This window comes from Vollenhovia emeryi, unplaced genomic scaffold (assembly GCF_000949405.1).
Source record: "Vollenhovia emeryi isolate VEMERY1.0 unplaced genomic scaffold, V.emery_V1.0 DF939155.1, whole genome shotgun sequence".
Classification (NCBI taxonomy): Eukaryota; Metazoa; Arthropoda; class Insecta; order Hymenoptera; family Formicidae; genus Vollenhovia; species Vollenhovia emeryi.
Genome location: NW_011967211.1, coordinates 215,096 through 242,596, shown reverse-complemented (window position 1 = coordinate 242,596; position 27,501 = coordinate 215,096). Strand labels below are relative to the sequence as shown.

The following is a 27,501-nucleotide window of genomic DNA, read 5'->3' as shown; positions in this document are numbered from 1 at the left end:
ACAAGAAAAAACACGATGTTATAAAAAGAATAAACGCCTTAACAAAGAACTTGAAAATATGAGAAATATTAATCGTGATGCCTCAGCTTACAAGAAATCTAGAAAAAAGAAACGTGACGGCAAGGAGAAAATTGGTGATAAGAGAAAGTCGGATAAAAGAATAATTGGTGAAATTTAAAAAAAATGACAGCCAAGAATGCCCCTAGAAGTACAGAGGATAATAAAATTAACGAGACTTTTGACGAGAGAATCATATTTCTTATAAATTATCAATGGAGAAAAGTCCCCTATTATGAGACAGGATTCTAATATGGGATAGCGGTTTTCTGTTAAATTAATAGGCATCATTATTTGACTCCACCATGAATTTATAGCCCTTGGCTAATTCTGATTAGTGGAAAATTCATTGCTAGATCGTGTAATGGTTGCGAAAAAGCGGAAGAAGGTCCTATATCCGAACTGTTTCTTTTTTTTCAGTTATACTTCTCGCGCACTTCCGCCGGACGCGAAAGAAGAATTTGTGATCGAAGTCGAGTGTTGAGAACCTGCTGTCTCGTATTGAAAACCTATCTCATAAGAGAGGACTTTCCTCTGGAGACCCTGCAATCAGAGACTGGCCACAAGAGTTCGTCAAATTCCCGCGAGTGTGAGAGAAACACCAGGCTATCTCACTCTTCTACGAACGTAGAATCGCACGGCCAGTTCCCGATTACAGGGCCTCTACTTTCCTCTATATTTTTCGATCGTTAATTTAGGAGACGCGCCGCTGTCGAAAACAATTGCGCCACTCGCAGGCACGAAAAGCGCCCAGATGTAAAACGCACGACGCATTCTCCGTCCTCCAGGGAGCGAGAGAAGGGCGCGAAGGTTCTCGCACACCCACGTTCGCAGTAATTATCGCGATTATGGTACCGCGGGGAGGGTACGCGATCGTTTAAGTCACTCAGGATAACAAGCGCGAGATTCGCAGTTCGTTAACCCGCACGGGATGGATTAATGGATCCGTTAGATCTCCCGATCGGCGACGGCGCGCCCGTCGTCCCCTCGTCTCGCTGTCGGCGTAGAAATCGCGTCGGATCGACGCCGGCGGTAATCGCGAGCTTATTATCTCGGCGCCGCGATTTTTCGGCCAGTAACGCCGATGAAAAGTAGCCCGCGAGCCGATAAGCCCGACAGAGGTGAAGCCACGCTGTCGTTGCTGTTGCTTTTCGCGAAAGGTACCGGGCATGCGACTGACCGTTAATTTGCGCCCGAGCGCCGGCAGAGTTGACGGAGAAAAACCCTCTCGACGCGAGAGCCGATCCACGCGAACCGCCTCTCCTGAAGCGAACCGTGGACAAAAAGAAAATTTATTCAATCAGGAACAAATGTATCGGACGAACAATCGACTCCACGGTCCTGCCGGAGAGAACGAAGTCAGGGTTATTGGACCTGGTGAAGCTTACTTGAACGTTAATAACAAGGTCGTTTCGCACCGGATACTCGATCGGCAGCGGTGGCAGGCTGCCAATAACTGCGGTGCCGTAAGGAGTACGTTTTAGGTAATTGGCCGTGAATATTATCTTACTTAGGGGCGGCGGAGGTTAACCGGATCAACGGAACCGTGATAGCGAGCGAGAGAGGGAGAGAGCGAGAGAGCGAGAGAGAGGGAGAGAGAGAACTACAGACGAATAGACGAAGAGCGGAGGCGAGGTGTGCGATACCTTACAAATTGCAACTCGCGAGGGGATGTTTCGCAGGGATGTACCCACGCGTGATCCGAGGGATCGGCTCGAGATTAAAGCGCAGCGGCATCAAAGCGGGGCCCTCTCGCTCGCTCGCGCCGCTCGTTTTTCATCATTTTTCCCTTCCCACCTGGGCGCAAACTGATTTATCGCGAGGCGCAAACAGTTATTAAGGCTTCAAGTGTGCCCCCGCGACTTTCACGTGAACTTTATACATCCTTATCGATCTGACGCTGACGCGGCCGTCTGATTGGGATTCGTATTTTCCGGGTCATTCTCGCTCGCTGCGCTTACCGCGGAGCTGAAAGAAGCGAATCGGAAGCGAGACGAAGGTGAGAGGCGGAGACGAGGGTCGGCACTTTGCGCGCGCGCGCGCGCGAGAGGGAAAAATCACGGGAGATTTGAATGAAAGATTGGCTACGTTTACGTGTAATGACGTGATTTTCCTGTTTTTCACGCTTTTATTACGCCGAATGTACCCCGCGCCGAATCGCTCGGCGGTATTCGTAATATCATATTTATGTCATAGCCAATAGATTCCGGGCGTAACGTGCATGCGTACGCACACAGGGGCTTCAAGATTGACCACAATTCGCGCGTTACCGTATTTATGCAATATTTTCGCGACCGCGCATGCAGAAACCGCTACCATTGTGCGGACGTTACTTTTTAAAGCGGAAGCGCGATTAAAATGGCATACCCGGCGGTCGGTAATTTTCATATATCGGAAAAATCTAAATCACCTGTGATTTATTTCGCGGATATCTATGTATATACCGCGAGTAAAAATATTTCGCCGTTAACTCCGCGCGTGATGGACGCGTACGGCGTGCATTTGTTGCGCATGTTTAGCGAAAAGTATTACCAACTATCTACAGAAGAAATTATCCGAATTCCGAGATATCCAAAACAGGATTTACGTCGTCAGGCCTTTCAGATCTTCTTCCGTTAAAACGACCTCTCGACGGGCTTTGTTTTACTCCGCACCGCTGTCTGCGTATGTCGTATATTTTGTAAAGGAAGCCATTTATTTTTATCTCGCTCAGACGATCTTGACCTTTGAGATACGCGCGCTGTCGAACGTGTCGGACGAACGCGGGCTCCATCAAAATAATTTGCTCGACGTCGAGACAACAATGAGGACCACCGTGCGAAAAGCCCGTGGCGCGCTTTAATTAGTCCCAGGGAGCAGCGATCGCATTCAACTCGCGTAAGTAAATATAATTTAAACAAATTACCGCCGGACAGTTCGCGGATTGTTCTCTAATTGAAAAGTATTTGCGCATCGGGGGCGGGCGTTGAAAGGAAAAATTGACCGAGGGAATTGTTGCTCCTCGAGCCATTGTTACACCGCACTTAGCCTTGCTACTTGATCGCGTGTCGAAGTCAGCTTTACCTCGCTATTATTACGACGATCGCTCGTTACGAAATAGTTATTACACGGCATGCTGGAATAGGGGGACGCGCACTAATATATTTATGCTAATAACGTCGTGTTTTACCTGGAATCGAGTAAAACCGGCGAATCGTCGTCGCGAAACCGTCTCTCCGTGTAAAAAAAATACCCGAGGTTTACCTCCGAAACACCTAATTTGGCGCACAAGTGCGGAATATTCGAAGAAAGATTTAATATTTCCCACGGAAGGAAACATCTGAATCGGAGTACAGCGCAGCCGGAGTGTGTCGCGAGGCAATAAAACGTAGCGATCATAACAACGGGAAAGTCTCGCGTGCTGTGCTCTAACTAGGCGAAAGAAATGGCGACGCGAAGGAAAAGGACGTACGACACGCGTTTGGACACGTCGCCCGAAACCCGGGAAGCGACCTGAAATTATTATCCAACTTTGTGCGAGCAACAAGTGTCGTTAAATCAGCTCCATGTCGTCCGTCTCGTATATCGTGCGGCTGTGTATCGCCGCGCGCCACGCACGCACGGGATATTTAAAGAAACGTTATCTAAAGTTGTTCCGCGAGCATTGTTGTTCGCGGCTTCGCGCCGGTGGCAACCGGGTCCGCCCGGTTCAAATAGGCCACGTTCTTCCCAGTTCGGCTAAACTGGCACATAATACACAAACAGATGCGAATTGTGCGGCAGGCTAACATATTGCCAGACAACCAATGTCATCACGTCGTGCGGTCGCGCGAGAGGAAAACAATTTTCCGCCTCGCCGTCGACGTGGCCGCTCGCGAGTTAAAGTCTCCGTAGATGCGAGAACGCATGCGGCGATGCGAGTCAACCAGTCAGAAGCTCGTTGCAAGCCTCTTGCGTTGAAATTAGTACGCGTCTACGGAGTCTTAGCTTGAAGCTGGGCGCTGATTCGCATACTCTTGAATAGTGCGGAGGAAAAATTGATCGATTCGCCATTCGCAGCGATTCGCTAGCCGTGCGGTTTTCTCGCGAAAACAGTGGTTTTTTTAAACCAAGATTGGAACTTTAATTGTAGACTTCTGCTACACGTCCTGTAGTAACAGGTGAAGGTTGAAAGTTGTCCAAGTTAACGCGAGCGAAACGACAAATTACGAATGACAGCCCGCGAATCACGAATAGTGCGGCAAGTAATAACGAATGTCCAAGGGAAATTTGTGCGAGTCGCGCGTAGCGTGGCACCCAGCTTTAAACGTCGCGGGGAAGGCGGCGGAGAGGACGAAGAAAGCCGATGAAGCAATATGGGTATTAAATAATGACGAGCTCTCGCACCTCGCGCCGCGTCGCCGCCGTCGCAGTCGACACGCAGCGTGCGTGCCCTCGTGGGGCGTGAAACACTTGAAAATCCCGGTTATGTAAAACATAGGAAAACGGCCCTCCGCGCGCAAGGACCGTCGCGTCGCACCGCTTCGGGAACGTTAGGTGGAACGCGTAATTGAAAGCACTTTAGAGAACCCTAGCGGCACGCACAACGAGCTACTCGCATTTGCATTCAGTGGCGGAGGGAATGCCTTTTAACCGAAATGACTGCGTGTGTATGACAAACGCCGGGGTTTATGTGCCGGAACGATGAGAATATTTATTGGCGCGAATTAATGTCTCCACTCGGCCATACACCGCGTTCGGCGCGCACGTTTACGCGTATATACGCGATATATTATATACATATTTATCGGAACGCGATTTCGCGAATGCGCGCCGCGACCCGTCGTCGGGGGAATTAAAGGGCCCGTTCGCGGGCCAAAAAATCGTCATCTGCCGCAGGTCGCAGGGCGTGTCTGTACGCGCGGTTTCGTCCCGTTGACACGGCGCGGATTTTGACGGCGACTCGCTACGAGCAAGATGATTCGTTTCGCGTTTGCGCGCTCGGAGACTCGACCAAGAAATGGTCGCGCCGCGTTTCCGATTGGGTAATACGGTCACCGGCGCATAAAAATTCCGACCATTATTTCGCAAATTCAAAACGGCGAAATGTGAGAAACGTACGATTCGGTAGACTTCTCGTATACGACTTTCCTCGTTCTCGTTAATCTTTCTGTCGATGTAACTCACTTTCCACCCACGAGTGGACGAGATTCTCTCGCTGCTCGCTATCAGTGCAATCGAATTGTTTTTAACGAGTCTTATTTCGTCGTTAACTTTTAAATAAACATAAACGTATAATATCGAAATGAAGACAGTGTGTCGAGAGGATGATAGATACAAAAGATGATATAAGGACGGTCAAATTAAAAACACGAGTTTAGGTTGCTGATGTACAATTTATATCTATCTATATATATATATATATTATATATATATATATCAGTGTAATATATGTATAATATTATATTCTAATAGATCGCAACGTATATACATTACAGAGTTCACGATCATTCGCGTTAAATCATAATCGAGCGTGGGCATGTATGATACAATCGAGGTGTTCGGATCTTTACGGAATGCGCCTTGACATGAAGAGTAAGAAATGCGAAATATGCGGTTATGTATCTCTTACTAATTTACAAGCTTGTGCAATGCGTGTATATAGCAGCTTGCTGAAACAGGGTGTTTTTGCGAAAAGTTGGAGACTATACGAGTGCACGCTGCTCTATGCCACGAAACGTTCTCGGACAGAAGGCTTCGAAAGTAAGAAGTCTTTCGATATGTCTCTAAATTACAATAGGTATATAATTGCCGAGAACGTATATGACTTCCTAGTTTCTACCGTGTAATAATTCGTTTAGATTAATTCTAATGCTTTCTGGAGCCGAGAGAGATCTCACGTGTTTGAAATGATGATTCTAGAATTTTGTACTGTGTACTTTTACGGAAACAAAGCGCAACAATAATATATAATACATTGTGTGTCAATAATATATATGTTATAATAATATTTGAATATATATATTATATTATTATAAAAATATATTGTGATGTATTATATATAAATATATTTTGTTATATCAAATATGTAATACATTTTTACATATTTTGAGAAAAGGCAAAGAAAATATTAACAACGAGTAAACTGTAACGAATAAGTATGAAAATAATGAAGGCATATTTAACGTAGAGCACCGCACACTCGTGTACATCTCGTATACATACAAGATACTTTTCTTATGAATGTTTCTTATCACAGATCGAATCGCAACAGCAAGCATCGATTGAGATTGTTAGGGCACAAAGGAGACTTTGCACGGGCAAAATCTCTTCGGCATCCGAAACATAGATACTTTCGTTTATTACAACACTCCCGCTTCGAGCTGAAAGTTAATAATGGGATTCGATAATGATTTATGCATATGCGCGTCGGTTGCCTGTTAAAAGAAAAAACTAATTGGGAAATTAAGAACCCTTAAGCACACTAGTGTCGAGAGTCATTTTTGTTTTGCGAGCCGGCACTTTGTTCCTTTAAACCAAACTGATATTTGCAATTCGAAAGTAAAGGATTTTATGAACAACTAGTCTCTTCGATTGTCTTTAAAATAAAATAAAAAAAAGAAAATGGCCGAAACAAAAATGATTCGCTCGAAATCAATGAGCACTTAAGGATTGAATTTCGCCCATCGTTCGTCGAGGTTTCGCAATAAAACAATGAGGACGTCATGCGAGGATTATCAAATTATCATCGATGCCTCGTTACTATTATCATCACTGCATACACTATTTTAGTGCTTGTTACACATGACTCGTTATAGTTATGTCATAAAGGTATATACATATGTGAAACACTAATTCGTCATAAACAGAATTGCATTAAATAAACTACACGCTCTCCTTCGACTTCACATATCACAGAGGTATGTGAGTTACAGAGATTAATCAAGGAGGCTAGCTGCTCGTAAAAAATCTACGGTTAAACTCTAAAGCCTCGTTAGGTTGGCCCGAAAGGGCATTTTTACGAGAGAAATATTGTATCGCATATACATATCTATTACTTTTTATTCATAAACGAATCACGAGGACGACGACGAGATACTATTTCGGTTAGAAGAAATACGGTGTAACAATGACAATCGATGATAATGCATTAATTAAAGCAAGCGACTTGCAGTCGATCCAACCGGCGTATTCCGTTATTTAGCGAAATACGTTGGTTTCGGGTACTTTTCAAGTAATACGAAGTGAGTCATCGTCATCCACAAGACAGAGTCAAACTATAAGAATACAAGCGCATCCGAGCATTGCGGATGCTCGATTCGAACATAATGTATCAAGGCGAGGATGATAACAGTAACTTAAAAAATCGTATACCCTTTACAACTAATAATAATAACTAACGGGCACGTAACATGATAATCATAATAATACGATACAAAATTAATATTTATACGCTACAATGACGAAAATCATAAGCCGTTGCTACTTCAAGCGCTCGGAGAAAACGAAAATTATATACAAAAAGAATATTATTGTTCGGTTGTTCTGAAAATGAAGCTGATTCCGATAGGTTCTTCTACGCTATTAAACGAACTGCACTTCGTGTGATACTAACGACTTGTTAGCACTTGTTGCAAAGCTCATCGGAATTAAGCTCTATTTCGAGAAGTCGGGAATAACAATATACCTTTTTTTACGCACAGATACCGTCACTGGTGTTACATTATCTATATCGTCTACCTTTCAGCGTAAATACGTCATCGTCAAAAAAAAAAACTGCTCAATCCCCGCCAACTCCATCCCATTTCTCTCTAAGCTCTCGTGATAATGAAGCTATCACGAAAATGCACATACTCTCTTTGGACTCTATGTATACTTTGTATATATACATATCTATTTACAGATACACTATATACAGTTGCGACGATTTTATAATATCTCAAACATATTATACACGAACAGTAGATGTCTATCGCAGAATGCACGTTCAATGGGGAATACTTTAATCAAGAGAAGCTATTCTGAATATTCTGGAAAAAGAAGACGGCGACCCATTTTGGGGCCCACAGTTAGTAATCATTTGGACTGTTCGTAACACACTCTACTCTAGGAGAAATGTGGACCGTTTTGTTTTTGGGTTAATGCCTCTTAAGTGAAAATTATCTTTGGGTTACTGAATATCGACAGAACTAATTGAGAGAATTGATTTTGTATTACTTAAAAATAAAAGAAGCGGTTTTCGTCAGATTAGTGCTGTTTACAATAATCGATTGTAATAGTTGTAGCATCGAAGATGCTTACAACAGGACCATCATCGTTCGCCCACGGCTCCATTCGGCCCTTTAGTTCGTAAGCTGCGTTAAATTAAATATTTTAGATTGTGCATTGTCACTGTTTACGCGTAGACATCTAATAAAATTTACTAAGACGATACTGCGATGATGGTATTTACACTACGTGTAAGAAACTGACCGTCTCCAAAAGCAATAGCTTAATATTGCAATATATATATATCTACATATACCTTGCAACAGTTGTAAATAAGGCATTTGAAATGTTACATAATATCAAGAAAATAATTTTTCGCTTTTTTTTAGATTTTATTTTGCCGATAAAAAAATTTTATATATAAAAATCTTAGCTTATCGTATACCCATACGTTCCATCTTCTTTTAATGCAAGAAATTGCGCTGGCTCGTTTCCAATGTAAGTATTTAATTATTATTTCTATTGTCGGGCTATTGTTTAATTAATGATTTCTTGTTATTAAATGGGGAAACGCAGAAATAACGGTGGAGATAAGTGAGATTGCGATGGAAATTAACAATTGCGTCTCGCGAATCGGACGAATAATATCTCACTGTTACAAAGGTACCTTAACAAAAATCTGAAGAAATACATGAATTACGGCTGATACTAAGTTGAGATGCTGTCGGGATTCAAATGGAACTGATATGGATATACAACGCGTCCGGTCCTATATTACCTATATCGTTTCACCTCTTTGGCAATATTCGGTCGTTTTACGGGAGCACACAACGCAAGTAATGTTATTGACGTCTTCTACAGGTCGAATGTCTTCATGGATATCCCTATCGACGCCGAATAGGGAGGACGCGCGGTCGGTGATAATGTGCAGTATGGACGACGTTGATGGAGAGAGTCTTTCGTGAGATGTGAATGCGAGCGAAGGCGCGGCCTTTCGCGTAGCGGACGCGAGAGCGCTTTCTCGCGGAAAGGAAGAAGAGAAAGAGATAAGACGCAGCCTTGTCATTAATGTGCGTCCATTTCTACCGATGCTGATTAACTTTAATTTTGGTTTAGCTCACTTTTTACAATTCCAGAAGTAAGAAAAGATAAAAAGCACGTTGAGCCAAGATTGAATCTAATCTACATTGGTAAAAGTGGACAATAGCCCCCTTAAAGTGTCGTGCAACTATGTTTTATCTCTTTTTCTTCCTCCCTGCCACCCACCCATTCCACTCTCACGCTCGCTCGCTCTCGCTATGCGGTCCCCTTTGCTTCGTATTTTCATCTCCCGCATTTTCTTTCCTCCTCTCCCCTTACGTTTGTTACCCCCTAACGTGAGATGTCCATCTGCACAGGCGTCCGTCGAAGCGTGCCCCACTTTAAGCTACGATATCCCTACGGCGTCATGTTTTGCGTTAGGTTGCGGAATAGATATGAGAAAACGTTCTTAAATTTCTAGCTCTGGCTGTTCGTTTATCGGAGAGATAGGATGAGTCAGAGGACCTTTGCGACTATTATTCGGCGATTGTGATAAAATTAAATACTACTCGAGTAAGTTGACATGGGATTGTTACAAGAACACATAAAATGAAACAAGGTTCAACGTAAAAATGTGCCAAAAATTAAACTCTCTGGAAAAAATTATTGTTCTGGATAAATTTGAAGGTTTTTTGACTCAGCCTATACCGGAACGCCAATTAGAGTAGATATTTATTCTCGCAACTTGAAGGACGATTATTCATAAAAACTATTCGTAACAGAGAGACAAAATGAGAAAAGACAACGGAGGAAAGAAAGAAGTTTTCACAAAGGAAAGTAAATTTTAATCTCAAACTGAACGTGTAGTAACGTGAACTCTGCTTCGTTCTGGACCCTATGTTAAAAACAATTCGATATCCAGGTCTTATAAAATTTCTGTCATGTATCCAGTATAAACAATGATACATCTTAGTGCAGTTAACGATAAGAATCAACGGAAAAAAGAAGTAAGATGGATAAAACTGATGTAATAGAAGTTACAGTTACGGAAATGATCACGTGCGATTCACAAATAATGGAAGTACTTGCACAAATTTTTATACTCTGGTATTCTCTGTCTAACAAACAAGATTAAAGTTCAATAAAATAATCGTCTGTGTTTAAAAATTATAAAAACATCCAGTGTAACCGAGTGGGATGGGACATGGTAAGAAAATAAGTGAAAAATAAACGAGATATTTGGTCTGTTTAGAGTCTTAAAGTTTCCATTAAATGCACATGTAGCTTTGTATCAATTCCGTATAATGTAAATCCTTATAAATCTGTTATAGTGCAAGCACTTGTCAAATATCAATTTTATCTATCTTTCTATCGATTTTATATTACCATAATTTGTTATCAATTCTATTTATAATCCTTAGTAAGGCGGTGTTTTAAGTGTGGGAGCAGTTACTTGAATAAGAGATGTGCAAAAGATAGTGATTAAAATTCGCTTATGTTACGAGTCGTGAAAACGGCATGAATAAACATGAATCATGTTTCGATGAATATTTCTCAGCGTAAAGAAATTCGATGTGGTATGTGCAAGACTTTGCGTGCGTCTGAAAGGCAGATGAATTTACAGATAAACAATTTTACACCTTTGCAGCGATAATTATTTAGATATAATAATTATGACAAAAGCAAAAAAAAATTTTAGCGTACACTTGTAGATCATCTACAGATTTATTTGTATCTTCTAATTTTTCACTCATTATCAAACTCATAACCACATTTCATCAAACACGGTAGATTGTTGCACCTTGGCGCAAGGTAAATCGACGTTTCATGCTTTTTTCACCGCTGCTGACTCGACACGCCGGTCTATAATTTCCTAACGTAATGATATCTTACCAGTTCCACCTTACTAACTCTTGAAATAGTAATGATTGTGCGGAATAAGCGATTGTAAATTCCAAATATGAGAACGAGTGGATCGCAGGTCACCGTTTTAGCAGTTAAGAAACGATAGAGGGTCCAGAAACATCGTCACGAAATCAATTGACTCTATATCCGTATTAATAGGCTCCGCATCCTTATCATGTTATGTCTTTATCAAATTCTCTAGTGACAAAAAGTGTGTAAAGTGGTTCGCGGCGCGAAATCGATAAACGCGAGAATATATCCTGTAGAAAAAGAGACGGATAATGTATGTACTTATATTACATGCTCGTTTGATAGAAAGGAAATAATTCTCGAGCGGAGCATTGGTAACACGACACTCACGAATTATCGCGTGTACGGAATACAGGAGGTCCCTGTCACAAATTCGATTGAAGGCCAGGAAGTGCGTAATGAATGCCTTTACGTTGAAGACGTAAACTTTTGTTGTAGAATTTACAGCAACCATGAAACAGAACTAACATTTTTCCAAAAACTGTTCGGACGAAATTGAAGACTTTTAATAATGTGAAATAAATAGGACTAAATGTTCAATTTAGATTAGACAGAAAAATTAAATATCTCGCGTGTCTATTGCATATACATGTACATATATATAAAATATGAATAATACTGTTGGGATTTCCTGCGAACTCCGACGACGCTCGAGCCACGAATTTCGATCGCGAAGATCGATGATATCCGCGAAGATATGACTCTCGTTATTTATAATTCAAGCGAGCAGTGCAATCAACATCGTACTAGGATAAACCCCCGTTACATTTGTCACATTCGACGTTATTAAACCACCAGAATTGTAAATTGTATGTACCGATTCGAATAGCCGGCCGGGGATGCTACATATTGCTGTTTACGTATAACCAAAACATATCGTTACCTTGGAACGTAAATATTATGCCGAGTTTGTAGTAAGAATATTTAGGTGGAATCTACGGTTAATATTGTGATAGAGACATTTGATATCGATAGGCTCCGTATTAATACGTCGAGTGAGGAAAGTGCAGATAACAGCAGTGCGAAATATTGAATTGAAACATGGGAGATACGATGGAAATGAATATGAATTGCGAGGGCTTGCCAATTAAATGTTAATTCCTGTGAAAACCTTACTCCGTTGTCATGTAAATAAAGTATTTGAGAGGAAGTGTTATAGTCCAATTTGTATTCTACATAAAAATGGAGCGCAAGGTGTCAAGAGATACGACCATGTGAAGCGTTTGCGATTTATCCCGGGCTACGATTCGAAAAAGCTGTTTGCAAGCAAACATAAGCGAGGAGAAAGGATGTGTGAAAGTATTGCGAAAGAGGTTTCCGTTTCCATTGCCTTTGTTTCATAATAGCTTACATGTGTTGAAGCTGAATAGACGACGTATGATGCGAATGCTGCGACAAGTCAGGCGACGGTCCCGGCGAGTAGACGCCACCGGCATGCACAACCCCCTGTTCGACACCCTGCGGCAAGTACATCGAGATCATCTGCCTGAGATCACCCTGCGTCTGCTGGTTCCCCTGCGGCTGGCCCATGTATTCCCGCTTGACGGTTTGGCCGACGGGAACCGCTGCCCCCGTGGTCGTCGGGCCGCCCGTCGGCGTCGGGGTGTGTATGCCACCACCGCTCGCCGGGCTCGTCGGCTCGGACTTAATGCTGCTTCCACTAGGACTATGACTCGACATCTGCGAGCCCGGCTGGGCCTGATGATACGGTGACGGTGAGCCGCCCGGTATGGCGGTGGTGCCGTATCCAGCGTAGCCGTTCATGTAGGTGTTGATGGAGCCAGGACTGCCGCTGCCCATGTGGTTCATGGCGTCGTACCTCGGATAAGCGGCGGTGGCCGCCGCGCCAGCACCGTGCATGTGACTGCCGTACGCGACGTGCTGCTGGTACGCGGCCGTTGGATCGTGCATCATATAACCGTTGGGCATGTAGCCGCTGGGCATCTGATAAACGTCGCGGGGCAATTGCGGCTGCTGCGGCCCACCGCTAGTGCCGACCTGCCGCTGATCAACGCCGAGCATGCCGCCAACGCCGGCGACCCCTCCGCCCAGCTGGAACTTGTCCTTCTTGATCAGCGTCTTTGTCTTGCGACGCGGCCGGTACTTGTAGTCCGGGTGCTCCTTCATGTGTACCGCGCGTAATCTCTTCGCCTCGTCGATGAACGGGCGCTTCTCCGCCTCGCTGAGAAGCTTCCACTCGGCTCCGAGGCGCTTCGATATCTCGGAATTGTGCATCTTAGGATTCTCCTGGGCCATCTTGCGCCGTTGACCTCGCGACCATACCATGAAGGCATTCATCGGCCTCTTCACGCGGTCCATGTTGTTATTCTTGGCGTTGGAGGAATTGCTAGGATTTGGATTATTATGATTGTTAGCTTGATGATGTTGCGATTGCGATTGCTGCTGCGGCGGCTGATGCGGATGATGCTGCTGCTGCTGGGCGCTCTGCTGGGCCGCCATTGCGTGCATGCTCTGCTGCTGCTGCTGCTGTTGCTGCTGCTGCTGCTGCTGTTGAACGGCTGCGGCGGCGACGGCATGTAAGGATGCGTAATGATGCGAGGTCTGATGATGATGTTGAAGACTGAGACCCAAGCCACCCGCGCCGGGCGGACTCCCAGACAGCGCGGGATTGTGGACCAACCCGCTCATAGATCCGTAAGAGGGATGGGTCATGCCGTGATGACCCATCGGCGAAACACCCTGGTGCGTATGCGGTGGTGGTATCTGGGCATGCAGGCTGCCGCCCTTCATGTCCGTCTCCATCGTGTGCATCTCTTCCTGCCTGTGCCCGTACAGTTTGCTGCCCTTTCTAGTACTGTTCGACGACGAAGAAAATCAACGGGGCACGCCGAGTCAATATCGATCCACCTAGGTGGATCGCCGCGTTGTCCGGAATCACGATCACCACTCGTCACTGCGTTTCACCTCCGCTCGCGAGACGATCGCATGAAAATCAACCGCGAATTCTTCAAGTCACCGGCAATTAAATCACTACCAAGACACCCCCGAAAAGGAACGATCGCCAAACGCGCGCGCGCGCACACACACGTTGTGGTCACAGGGTGTTGATCAATCCATCGCACGGTCGCGTCAAATGATACGATAGCCACGAATGGTCATACCGTGGTACCAATGCGGCTCGTGTTCACCAGTTGGTTCTGTGCAGCAGACGTCGAGCTCAAATCGCGGATGTTCACAAGGCAATCAATCCCATGTGAATACAGTCTCGACGGACACCAGTCGTGATCATCGTACTATCGATATAGTCTTCTACACGTCATTTTGAATGCAGTCACTCGTATTCTTCTCGTCTTTTCCCCCTGCAGATCGCGAAGAGAGAGGCTTCGAGAGCGACCCGCTCGCCGACGACGTCCGTACGAGACTAACACTTTCTTCCCCTCACTGCTAGTCTCTCACCACTCCGTACCATTCGCCAGCCACTCTGACTGGCTGCGGGCCACTGTACGCTCGACGAATCGCGTCACGACAATGCGGCAACGACGCGCCAACTAAGCGCGAGTGCCTCGGAGCGGCGGTCGCCTTTGAAACTAGACGATGGCACCCTCAAACGGCGAGCGCGTGGCACGAGAAACCCGAGCCGGAAACGGAATAACGTGAAGACTGGTCCAACTGGCAGAATTCACGCGTACTCCCGCTGTTCGAGAATCCCTAAGTTTTCCCACCCGCACGTTTTTTTACGCACTATACTCCGTCAACGATCCCACCCGAGGGTCGTTGCTAATCGCAGTGCGTACGACTAAAAGCGGTGACGATGCTTTTATTTCGTACCACTGCCTGCCCACTCGTCACCGCTGGACGACAACGACAACGAAGGAACAGTCCGACGTAGAAGATGCGAAGCAACTTCTACTCTCCACGAGCGAACGAAACTGTCTGATGCTAAACGCGTGTCTTCAACATCGTAGCTCGGTCGCTGCCAAAGGTACGGCATTCCCCTTCCCTCGACGGGAAGCGCCCCTCTTCGCGACCAGCACCTTGGGCTTAGAGTGGGGACCTCGTCCGACCGCTGTACCGCGCACCGTACGCACCGCGGGCAATCGATTGGCAGGCGCGCCTGCCATCATTTCTCTCGACCAATCAGCCGGCTCGTTCGCCATGGAGGCGGCGCCGTTGCTCCGACGTCACCTCGATGAACATGACCGACCTCTCGCGGCGATGCCGCAGCTCCCGACGTCTCGTACCCCCTCCACGCTTCTCTCGTCCCTACTCCGCGCTATCGGCGTCCTCTCTCTCTCTCGCTCTCTCCTTCTCTCTCTCTCTCTCTCTCTCTCTCTCCCTCTTTCTCTCCCTCTCTCGTTCGTTCCTCTCGTAGTTCAGTCTTGTGCACAGGCAACGTTTCTACTTGCTTTTTCGCGCCGCGAAATCGGCTGCCCGTCGGACGCATGTACCGCTACGCGGCCGCCGCGCCGTTGAGCATCGCCGATATGTGCGTCCGCGAGCCTTACTTCGCTCCTTTGGTCACGAGTTGGAGGCTGCGCGATACACATCGACATTAATGCACGAGTATGTCTAATGCGCGGCTCGCGATAAGAAAGTTTCAGGACCTAATAGATAAGCAGATACGCGGAGCTACTTAAAATACATAGATGAAAGCCGGGTGTCATGTTACCCGTGTAAGATTTGAAGGAAAATAACTTTGAAAGTTTTAACATTCTAGAAAAATATCGATAAAATCTTCCATTTTCATTAGATTCAAGTTTTTGTGTGTGTGTGTGAAAGATCTAGAAAACAGACTAAAATGAAAAATGTATTTTCCGCGTCTCACTTCGTGTGCGCTTCATCTGTTGTATTTTATCAGCAAAATGTTCTTTTTTTTTTCTGGTTGAAAGTTGAGAATTCGCTTTTCCTCCCGACTTCTCTTACTGTCGCCGAACAATTTTCGGATCCAATGACAATTCCGAATTTTATTCCACTGCTCTCTATCACCGCTCGATATATTCGAAAAGAGATTGAGAGATTGCAACGAGGATCTCGATTCCTCCGCTTTCCCGTACCCGGGCGTCGAACGCTAGGATCTATCAAGCGGCTCGCCTGAGATCATTACCGTCGAGCCTCCATTGGACGTCGTCGCGTCTTCATTTCAGCACGCTGCGTACTGCGGCCCGCAACTTGCGGGACCTGTTGCCGCGAGACGCGACGAAAAGGAGAAGAGATGCGAGACGAGTTGGCCTACGACGGAAGTGCGGCGGTGGTAGATAAACGCACGGGACTACATTTGGCTTCATCGACGGCACATCGGTGGAAGAGACGTCGTGAGGACCTCTTCAAAATCGATGCCGCACGTGCAAACGTGTTCGAGATCATGTATGTCCGCTTTCAAGTGCAACGCGCTTTCCCTCAAGCATTTCAAAACAAGATTACATCGTAATTGCATTCTCATCGGGCGATTGTTTATCTCTGGCTTCTGATTACTCCAATTACTTTAATTTTCCGAGTAATCTGGAGTACCTCTCTCGATCCTGGTGCGCGGTCATCGTGATTGCGATTATTATTTCGCAATTCGTCCTTGAAACGACGATCTTGAGTGCAATTGCAGGCTTGCACCGATCGTGATTGTAAGTCGCCTATCTGATATCTCGATAAGCTTTTATCACAGCGATATCCGCTGAAATCAATAACCGGAATAAACGTTCGTTTTACAATCACATGTATTTAAATCGGCATTGAAAAACGCTGTAAAACAAACATTTTGCTTGCTATTTAAAAGCTTGCATGTTTAACAAAAATTAAATAGATATTGCTATTGATAATTTTTGCGAGCAAAACAATTATCTTCCTACAACTGAAATATATGGTTTCATTTTATGCCTTTTGGGTCGTCGGCATTAGAACAGATCAAAAGCAGGTAGATACCTGCTGGTGATGAATGAATGCAAACAGGGAAAGGGGTTGGAAAGGTCCGTGAAAACAAAATTCCTTTCACTCGATTGACTGTGTGACAAAACGAAACCATAAATTTAAGTTTTGTGAAAAAGTTGTGGCGTGTGTTCTACCCAGTAGGTAAAAACAAACTTGCATATCATTTCCGTCACACATTCATGGTGGAAAGCAATTAATAATGAATTATTAATGAACGCATTAACAATATCGACTGCAAGTTAGCGACATCGCCGCCTTAAATACTTTGAGAAAAAAAATAAATTTAGAGAAGACCCTTAACTAAAACTAAACAATATGTGAGAAAACGCCAATGTGGGTCATAAGGCAAGATGTAGGTGGCCCAACTTGTGATTTTTATATTTAAAATGTGTATTCGTATACCGTTTCTTTCCACATTTGTCCTGCGCGCCGGTTACTATTCGGACATAACGCAGTTTTCTTACGTGTCGAGTTATTATCGTCAGCAAATTCACATATTTAAATCGATAAACGATTTGTAATTATATTTAAAATGCTATATTTTAACATTTTTTTATGCTACATTTAGCATTCAACCCCCCACCTTTTCCGTACTGTAAATTATTCTCTTCTTTAGACACTAACACCCTGCCACGGCTCTTAGTCCTTTATTCCTTCAAATTTGTGTTTATCACATTTGAGCCATACGAATTTTACTAATTTGTAAATTATTCTTATTGCGACAATTATTACCTCGGCCAGGATTCGAACCTGGGACCTTCCTCAATTCGTGTGGATTGTGGAGGAAATGTGGAAAGAAACGGTAAATAAATTCACATTTTTAATATAAAAATTACAAGTTGGGCTACCTACATCTTGCCCTGTGACCCACATTGGCGTTTTCTCATATGTTGTTTAACTTTGAGAACATTTCACTTTAATTGAATCTCGATGCGAGACAAATGCTAATTTAATTGAAACAAACATTTCGCTCGCTATATTGAAAAATTTGTGTGTTAGACAAAAATTAAATAGATTTGATTAATAGTTTTTGCAAAGTTTTTGCGAGCAAAAGGACTTTTTCCTACAACTTGAATTTATGATTTTATTTCATGATTTATGGATCGTCGGCATTAGATCAAATAGAAAGCAGACAGGTAACCTGCTTGCAATGACGGAGCCGCACGCAGGATATGGTTTCAATAGAAAAACAGGATTATTTCCTCTCTATTGATATATCTTGGCCTGTGTTCTTCCTCGGAGGTACAAAATTTGGCACGTCCTTGGTACAAAGGGCACAGGTGTAAATTACAAAGAAAAGTCAACCTCGCGTCACTTTCCCACTTTATAGCACTATTTTTGGCACTTTCGAAATACAGCGAGTCAGGAGCAATTTTCAAAATAAATTTCCAGAGATTAAGTTTTGTACTGTAAGCTTTACTTGCTCGTTATTCATTATTCACGAGATAAAATGTGATTGGCTTACATCAGTGTCATTTTAAATAGCTCGCGTAAACTTGATCATCTTGGCAGCGTAATAAGCAAACAAATTTCTAATTCTAATTAGAAGCGCGGTATTTGATGACAAATGGTGCGCAGTCGCACACGCGAAAATCGCGCGAGAACGCCTCTCGTGCGTATCATTTGCCCGTGCAACAGCGGCATTAGGCCGAAATGCGCCACAAGTGGCACATAAACCGTGCGGAATAAGTGGATTGATAGGTCGTTACCGTTGAAAGAAGATAGAGCGGATCGCACCGATACACGTAGAAAGCTGAAGGTAAAGGAGAAATAGAGAAAGAGAGAGAGAGAGAGAGACAGAGAACGTACAATAAGTCGGAGTCCGACAATGGAATACCGCGGGCGGTCTTTGTGATTCAAATCAATGTTTGCGATACTCGATGGCGCACTGCCTTTATAGCACCGGGCTTTCCTAGGCTTCTCGCGTATATGTATACGCACGCACACGTGCGCAGAGCTATCTGTCCAATCGAGTGTGCGCGCGCGCTCGTATATCGAGGTCGCGTATATGCGCGAATGTGTGCATCGGCGATGCAGCGCATCCACCGTGCGACATGAGAAAGCTCATTGTACCCGGCATAGACGCACTCGAAAACCAGAATCCCGTTCCCTCCCCAATCGATCTCCTTCTACCCGCGCGAACGGGCCGGCCGTCTCGTGCCGGCACTCATTCATACATCCGGCCGACGTTCGGGGAACCGAGACCTTTGGTTTTGCGACTACGCTCCTCTCGCGACATACATCGATTTTCGCGACGCGCGAAGCGCGCGTCTCTTCGCAGCGCGAAAGCGAAATCCTCTTCTCGTTGCAATCCGCTGCGCGAGGCGATTCCCTCCCAAGATACGCGAAAAGCAAATTACTTGTACACACAATTTCAGTGGAAATATTTTCTCAGTTGAATGTTTTTTAATAATTTTTCAATGTCACACAGGGATTAAAATCGATAATTTTTTTTTTTTTTTGAGAAAAAAATCATGTCATGACTTTGACTTTTATTTTACATTTTTTAAAATTATTTCTTGGTTTTCATCAAATTGCAACTTTTATTTCCTAGTCAATTGCTTTAAAAATCACACCGTGAGAGTTACTTTTGAGAGAAAGAAAATCGCTCAAAAATAAATGTTATTCCTTAAGCAGAAAATATTTCCCTCAAAAATAAAACTCAGCCTGATTTATTGATTACAAAACAACGATTAGTCATTGTTAGGGTGGCACATTTTACAGGATTTCTCCACGCTCAATGAGACATCGAATGAGACCATAAATAAATCAAAAAGATTAATCGTTTAAGAGATATATCTAATTTTTCATGGAAAATGATGATATATCTAATTTCATGGAACATAATGAACATGAAATAATATATAGATTAAATCAGAAGTATCAAAACGTTATTCCTTAAATAAAAATATAAGTTTATAACGAAAACAACTTGTACTCTCTGCAACATAGAAATTAGGCATGTGAGAGAGCACAAGTTGTTTTCGTTATAAACTTATATTTTTATTTAAGGAATAACGTTTTGATACTTCTGATTTAATCTATATATTATTTCATGTTCATTATGTTTTTTGAGAAAAATAAAAATAGCAGAACAACTCTTATTTCTGATTAAAATACAAATCGCTCAAAGGTTAACAGTTAATTTTCATTTTACTTTTAGATATAAATCATCTATGATTTTTAAAAATATTAATAGAATATAACTCTTGTTTACTGACCCGGAAAAATTAAGATTTTTCGCAAAATTGAACTTCAAATTGGTCAGTTGGTACAGTAGGCTTGATAACTCGAATGACTTTTTTGTTTTAAAAATAACTCTTATATTCAGTCCCTGATTTCACAATCAATCCTGACGTTATAATTGATTTTATATACGATAAATCTCCTTACCTTTACATAATGCATGTGATGATCAGAAAAAGTGCAAGTAAACGTGCTGGAGTTTCTTTGCCACAGACGGTTGATTAAAAAAAGTTGTTAAAAAAACTAACTCGTTATGGAAGTAACATGAAATGACATATTTGATCACAGAGAAACACACATTGTGTTAAACGGGTTGAAAAATATGTATATCGTAGCTGACAGCTGTCATTAAAATTTATTAGTTTTCGCATAAAATCCTAAGGGACCTTACTGTGTTCTTTCCGTTCAAGGATACCTAAACTGTGTGGTCTTCGAAGTCTTAAGACTTCTCAAGGGGGGGGGGGGGCTACCTGGCATCCACAATGCCTACCAAAATTCATTTTTCTTTTCAATAATCCTTGGTTTGAACACCGAGGAAATTAGATATATGGTATCTGTCCATACGCGGAAGAATTGTCTTTTCACGTTTATCTTGAAAATTATGTACTCGTGGGATATGCGCATTTTGAAGAATTTTACAAGAGTTTTTTTTTAAATTTTACCGTAGTACAATTACTACACTGCAAAACATGTCCGCTCTAAATTCCGCGAAATTATAACGCAAAAAAGTGACTTTTTCCACTTTAAGTAAACGTGAAATAAAAGCGGAATTGCATATACATGACATTGTCCTAATAATGTATACATAAATAGAAGGGAAATTTATCAATTTTTTTATTTTTTCCCCGATATATTGTGAAAAAGAATTTGTCACCAGGAAGACAATATTTCATTATACGAAACTTGAATTCATCGCAGTCACATGCGGTACATTTACCGCGATAGTTACCGCGTCTCCCATATTGCTCCGTAACAATTAGCGACAAAAATATTAAGCTTACTGTGTGATCGAGACGAAAACCGTCAAGTAACAGAAGCGACTGAGATACTCTAATAGATTGAGCGGCAAAAGAAAATCAGTTGCAATGGTCACGCAACTACTTGTCCGCTTTAAATACAGGGTAGTCCATTTAACTCTGCCTATATAATCAATTACGCGTCTGGGAAATACGCTTTTTAAATGATAAAAAAAAGATTGCTTATTAAATGTTGTTCACTTCAATATGTCGCTCTTGCATCAGAATAAACTTCTCAATTCATCGAACTTGGAACGCCGTCAAACTCTGTGTCAAAGTGAAGAAAGAAGAGGATACTGAGAGGGGGAGAACATGATCGCGCGATACGCGGGCGAATTCGTAGGCGTCCGATTGTCAACAGGTGATAGCATTGGGCCAGCTCTTAGAGCTCGAGTAACGAGAGAAAGGGATATTGTGCGCATGTATGTGTGTGCGTACGTACGTGTGTGTGTGTATGTGTGTGTGCAACGAAGAGAAAGAAGGAAGAAGGGGTGGGGTAGCGAGATCGAGCGAAAATCAGGGGGTGGTTGCGACGGGGAGAGAACGGTGGCGCCGGAAGGGTAGCCAACAAAGTCTTTATCGTTTCGAGGACCGATTACAAAGCTCGATTGTTGCCATTCTTCGGAATCCAAATAATCTCTCGCTCGTCCGAGCCACAGACGAGCAACCAACCACAGAAATTTACCGTTGGTTTTATCAAGTAGCTATTATCGGGTCTCTTTCCACAAGAAACCATTAAAAGTCATGAACGTATCTTATTTGGTGGTAAACGTATCTTGTTCGGTAGAAAACGTTGAAAATCTGAAAAATTTTAGACAGAGAACGTAATCACTTTTTCTCACAATTAGTCCTTTAGAAATATTATACCTGCCCATACACGGAGAGAATTTTCGTTTAAAATTTATCCTGAAAATCATGTAATCATGTAATTTTCGGAAATTTTACCGTACATTTTACTAGTAAAATGTACACTAAGTATAATTGCTAGTAAAAAGTACGGGAAAATTTCAAAAAACTCTCATAAAATTCTTCATAATTCCTCGTTATCATAATTATGTAACTATAATGAGAGTTAATTGCCATTAACATCGATAAAGTTATTTGGATAAGTCAGCAGAGCGAAAATTCTTTTAAAATAAATAACTGTTTTCAGGGAAGTTGTGTATAATTTAATAAATTCAGTAAATCGATAATATCTTACTATATAACGATATTGGCCAAACGAACGATATGATATCATTAACAATTGTGTAAATAGATTACTTAACAAAGGTCCAAATCTAGGACCAAAACGTCGTTTTTTTTTAAATAAAAGCATTGGCCAGTGTAGGTCGTTTTAAAAGACTACATATCATTGGAAGAAAAAATGTTAAAGTTGTACTTTTTAACATATAGAGATTATGGGCCGATCACTCACACAAGCACTTTGAGGGTTAATATTATTTTATAGAAAGAGTAGATCTTAACAAAAAAACGAGATAGGCATAACTTTACAAGGATTCAAATGCGTTATTAAATAGATCACCGACCTCTGTAGGCAAATACTTATTAATAAAGTCAAAAGATACAATAATTTGCGGAAATTTGACATCACATATTTTAAAATATGTTCTTAAATGTGCATATATAACCTAGCATTGCAATGCATTTGATCAATAATGCATTAAGTGATACTTTTTTCATAAAAAAGTCATATGAATTTACAAAACAAAAAGGGGCCCCACGAAGGCCTAGGGACCGCTCCTTCGTGCAAGAGAGCTACTTTACGTCGGAACATGTGAAAAACTCTTGTAAACCATTAAGCATGACAACCGTTAGAATTGTGGCAAAAATATGTCTCGTTATAAAATTTATTATTCTTTATTGCCTTGAACAAATTCTCTGTCGGACGAGGCAGGTACTTTATTAGTTACATAGGTACAGCCATATTTTTTGAAAAGGACAATGCGATTGGTATTTTATTGCTACCGTCTACAAAAACGTAGAAAAAATCCTTGTCTTCCGGTCGTAAAAAAAGAAAGTAGAAAACAATAAATTTCCTTTTCTTAAAAGGGTCTGACAAATTTCGGAAGAAAGATTCGACCGTGTAAAAATGAAAAATTGCTACGATTCTGAGTAAAGAGGAAAAATTTAGTCTAAGAACTCTGGTGATACACGAATAAAATAGGAAGAAAAACGAAGGCAGTAATTACTTCGTAATTATGGAAGGAATTTGTTATTCCGTGTACTGTTAACAGATTACAAAAGATATTAAAATATTAAGAAATATAATACGCGTTAGAGACAAATACATACTGCAAGCGAGTCCGAGATTTGGTGTCGAACTTATGGAAAGCCATATTTCGTGCGTGAGATGATTTTTCAAGTTGTTAACGCAATTATTCACGGAATAATGATCTTAATTTATATTTATATTAATAATTAACGTTGTGATGTAAGTAATAATTTTTTTATGTCATTAAAAAGGATTACATTAGTTGATCCAAACGTTTGACCATTATAAATGTTATTACATTAAACTTTTGTATTCCGCATGTAACATTCTGCGTCGGCCCTTCCTGCCACACATATCCGTTTAAGGGTACAGCCCTCCAGATTGGAGGTTTCCTTCGGCAAGGTTAGCGAAGATGAAGTAAATGCTCCAAGTACCAGTTCGTTCTGTACCAGAACGAAATTCTGGTACAAAACGAACTGGATAAAACAGGCTGTTAAGCCTAACACGAGGAAAAAGAAAAAGAACAATTGTGTGAACAGGTATAGATTTATAGTTTACTTCAGTTATAATTACTTTCTTTTTATATTAAAAAAAATGTTTAGTGCTGAGTTATGTATGTTTGCAGTTTACTTAAAAAGGGCCCAAATCTGGGACCGAAACGTCGTTTTTTTTTTAAATAAAAACATTAGCCAGTGTAGGTCGTTTTAAAAACTACATATCCTCGATACAATACTAATTGGATTTTACGAACATTACATCGTAAACAGTTTAAACTTATAACTTGTGTATCATAACGCAGAGAGCTTACTAATAGTTAATCGACCCAATGTTAGCCTTAACCAGTTTCGTGAAGGAAATACGTGCGATTGAAGTTGTATATTTTTCCTCTTATTAATTTTATGCAGCTCCGATTTAATCAATGCAACATAGCAAATTGGCTGTCCGTATATTGCGGCTATAAGTTTGCCAAGCTAACAGGTGTTTGGGTTGTCATACAAATCTCTTTTTTCCGTGCAGAGATTATGTTATTCTTGTTCGTCCAGTGTGTACCTTCGTTGTGGTGAGTTGATAGACCAGAAATATATATATTTAAGAAAGGAACATATTCGTAATATCTGTCAACACTGTGTAAGCATACATTGTCCATTGAAGTGCGAAGTATTATCTAACTATTGTTAAAAATAAAGCTGGAAATCCTCTATTCTCAAAACACCATGAAGAAGTTTCTGAAACCAGAAATCAACCATGCTATTGTTGGATTAAAGGGCATTGCACTTTTCTATTTCTTTACACTGAACTCATTCATGATTGTATTTTGTCTCCTCCCTGTCAAACCTTTTAAGAATTTGGGTTGCTTCAGAAAAAAAGTGAACTCTGAATCGAAAACTACTCCTTCAAAGTATCATGTATACAAATCATTATCTACTGAGTAAAATGTTGATACATAGGAATCTCTTTAAAAACAGAAAAATTTGCTCCGAAAAATATCACCCCAGCCAGGTTTTGAACCTGGTCTTCCCTTCTCTCTAGGCGGGCGTCTCTCACCATTAAAGCATGTAATTGGTGAGAGACGCCCGCCTAGAGAGAAGGGAAGTCCAGGGCCACCTTGACAACACGGCATTTCAAAGGATTTTATGAGAGTTTTTTGAAATTTTACCTTACATTCTGCTGGAAAAATTTTACTAACGTTGTCTTACGATTATATGATTTTCAGGGTAAGTTTTAAGAGAAAATTCTCTCCGTGCATATTGTATGTGCCTATTACTTTGACGCTTTTTTCACGAATCTTTTATTCAAATTTAATTTGACAAATTTTATTGATAGGAAACATTGAATTCCGACGGAAGTACGCAAAATTTGAGAAAAGCCCGATTTCCTCCGTCGAGGAAGTTTATTTAAGAGACCCGATTTACGGCAGTTTCAACGCGGGCGTAACATTAGGTTCTCGCTCCTTCGTGACTACGCGTAACCATGCGTGAAAGCCCGGATCCCGGATCGGTCTCTCGCGTCCCGCAGGACCGCGGCGGGCACAGGTGTACAAATAAATTGCACGGGCATACTGATTGCGCGTAGCTACGGCATCTCGCTGCACCGGCCCGGTTGGCCGGCCGTTCTGGCTGCATCATTCTCCCTGATTGCTAAACGATGCGCGCAACTGCTCGCTCGCTCGCACGCTCGTGCGAGCCCGCAACTCTCTCGCGCGCCTTCGCGTACGATTAAATACATCCGCGCAAATCAGGATCTCATTGCGCTGTCAACGGCCAATGGGCACAACCGCCGGTCTACGCCGCACGTCCGTTTTGACGACATAATCTCTCTCTTGCCGTACCCCATCTCTCCCTCCCTCTCCGCGTCTCCCTCGCCTCTTCCGCCTCTCTTTTCTGGTTCCCGACATCGAAACGCTTTTTTCTTTCTTGCATTGCAAAATCTGCACTGCAACCGGATAGCCTTCGCAGCCGCGCGATGCAATATCCCGTCGGCCAATTTAAATGTTCGTCGAGCCCCGTCTTCGAGGATGCCTGGCTATTTCATTCTTTATTTTCCATCGGCAACTGGTATGAGTCGCGGATTGATTTAATCGTCGTATCGGGGAAACCTAAAATCGAGGGCTTTCTCGTTCTCTGCGATGTAGATTATGACTTTGGGAATCTCATTGGGGGAAAAAAAATTGCATGGTACGATCGATACGTGGCTCGCGCGTCTCGCTAAAGTGACGATTCATATCGGCGAAAGTACGATGGAATTGCTTTCATGTTTGTTTTGATGTGCGACGTTTTATTTTTACGGAGGGTCGCGGCCCAGCGACCACAATGGCCGAGTCGTTTGGAAACGTCCGGTATTATTGCGACGATCGATCCATTGACACGCTTCGGAATCCACCTTCGAAATTCGGCGCGCGACGGGAAATGACAATGGCACCCCTCCGTACGCGGCCCACCATCTTACGACGCTTAATTCGTCCTACGTCTGTCACCTGCCGGTAACACGACTGTCCGTGCCGCGCGACACGGTTCTCCCGGTGCATTCAAGAAACCTCGAGGAGATTCGTTCCGCGTACGCGAGCGTCATCCGACGCGCCTGGAATTTCAATACGTGCCCGGCACGTATCCCGATTCGCAAATATCTCGGATAACGTAACACGCGTGCGTGTCGCTCGTGGAGCCTTGAGATAAATTTCAACGGGCCTCCGCGGCGTTTCTCTTAAGGTGGAAGCACACAAAATTGCATCGGCCATAGGCAGAATGCGTAAGCCATAGCGCATGCGCACGTGAAATTACTAGAGCCATGGTGGAGTGCCATTGCGCATGCGCTATGGCTTACGCATTCTGCCTATGGCCGCTGGCAATTTTATGTGCTTCCACCTTTAACGCGATCACGCCTGCGAGAAGATAAGACCAATCTCCGTTCGCCCATACGTCTATATTCGTCAAATCAACGAGGGGGAAACGGTCGAAACGCATCGTCGTTAAAATTAGCCGCAACTCGTAACGGCGGCGAACCGATGAAAATCATTATTACCTCGGAAATGCTCCCGAGAATCTTGCTGAAACAAAGGAAAGATGCGTATTCTTGTCGAACCGGCCGCACCCTGGCCGGTTACATTCGACATTCCCACGTTATCGTCTCCGAGACGCAACGACGCTGGCAACGAGAGCGGAGAATCACTGCGACGAGGTCAGGCCCCTTTTCGCAAGGTCCCCCCCTCAGTTCGGTCGGGGGCCCTCTGCTCCACATAGCCGGGTATGAACCTCATCGAGGTGCACCGTGAAGAGGGTATATGCTCGAGGGTTCCTGGATCGTCAACGGGAGAAGGGAGGGAGGGACGAGAACCGGGGACCCCTTCGATATTTATTGCGGGGATGCGTGCCGGGCAGATATTATTATTTGTACCACGCGCATAATTCAAGCCGGTCGTTAAAATTATTTTATTACTTGTTCTACACACCGCCGCTCCCAGATTCCGCG

General features: G+C 42.9%; 1 protein-coding gene across 6 annotated transcripts in view; it reads right to left on the bottom strand.

The window, feature by feature from the left end:
- Positions 1–15,028, bottom strand: part of LOC105565051 (transcription factor Sox-2) — a 115,145-nt gene extending 100,117 nt beyond the window's left edge. For 5 of the 6 annotated variants that reach the window (XR_001009170.1, XR_001009169.1, XR_001009171.1 and 2 more), the window contains exon 1: positions 12,530–15,028. Coding sequence is in view for 3 of the 6 variants with exons in the window: in XM_012017890.1 (XP_011873280.1) it covers positions 12,530–13,950 (1,421 nt within the window). In the remaining 3 variants the exon portion in view is untranslated. Of the gene's footprint in view, positions 1–6,099; positions 9,661–12,529 lie in introns of those variants that run through there. The other variant, XM_012017892.1, reaches the window with a different exon arrangement.
- Positions 15,029–27,501: the final 12,473 nt, after the last annotated feature.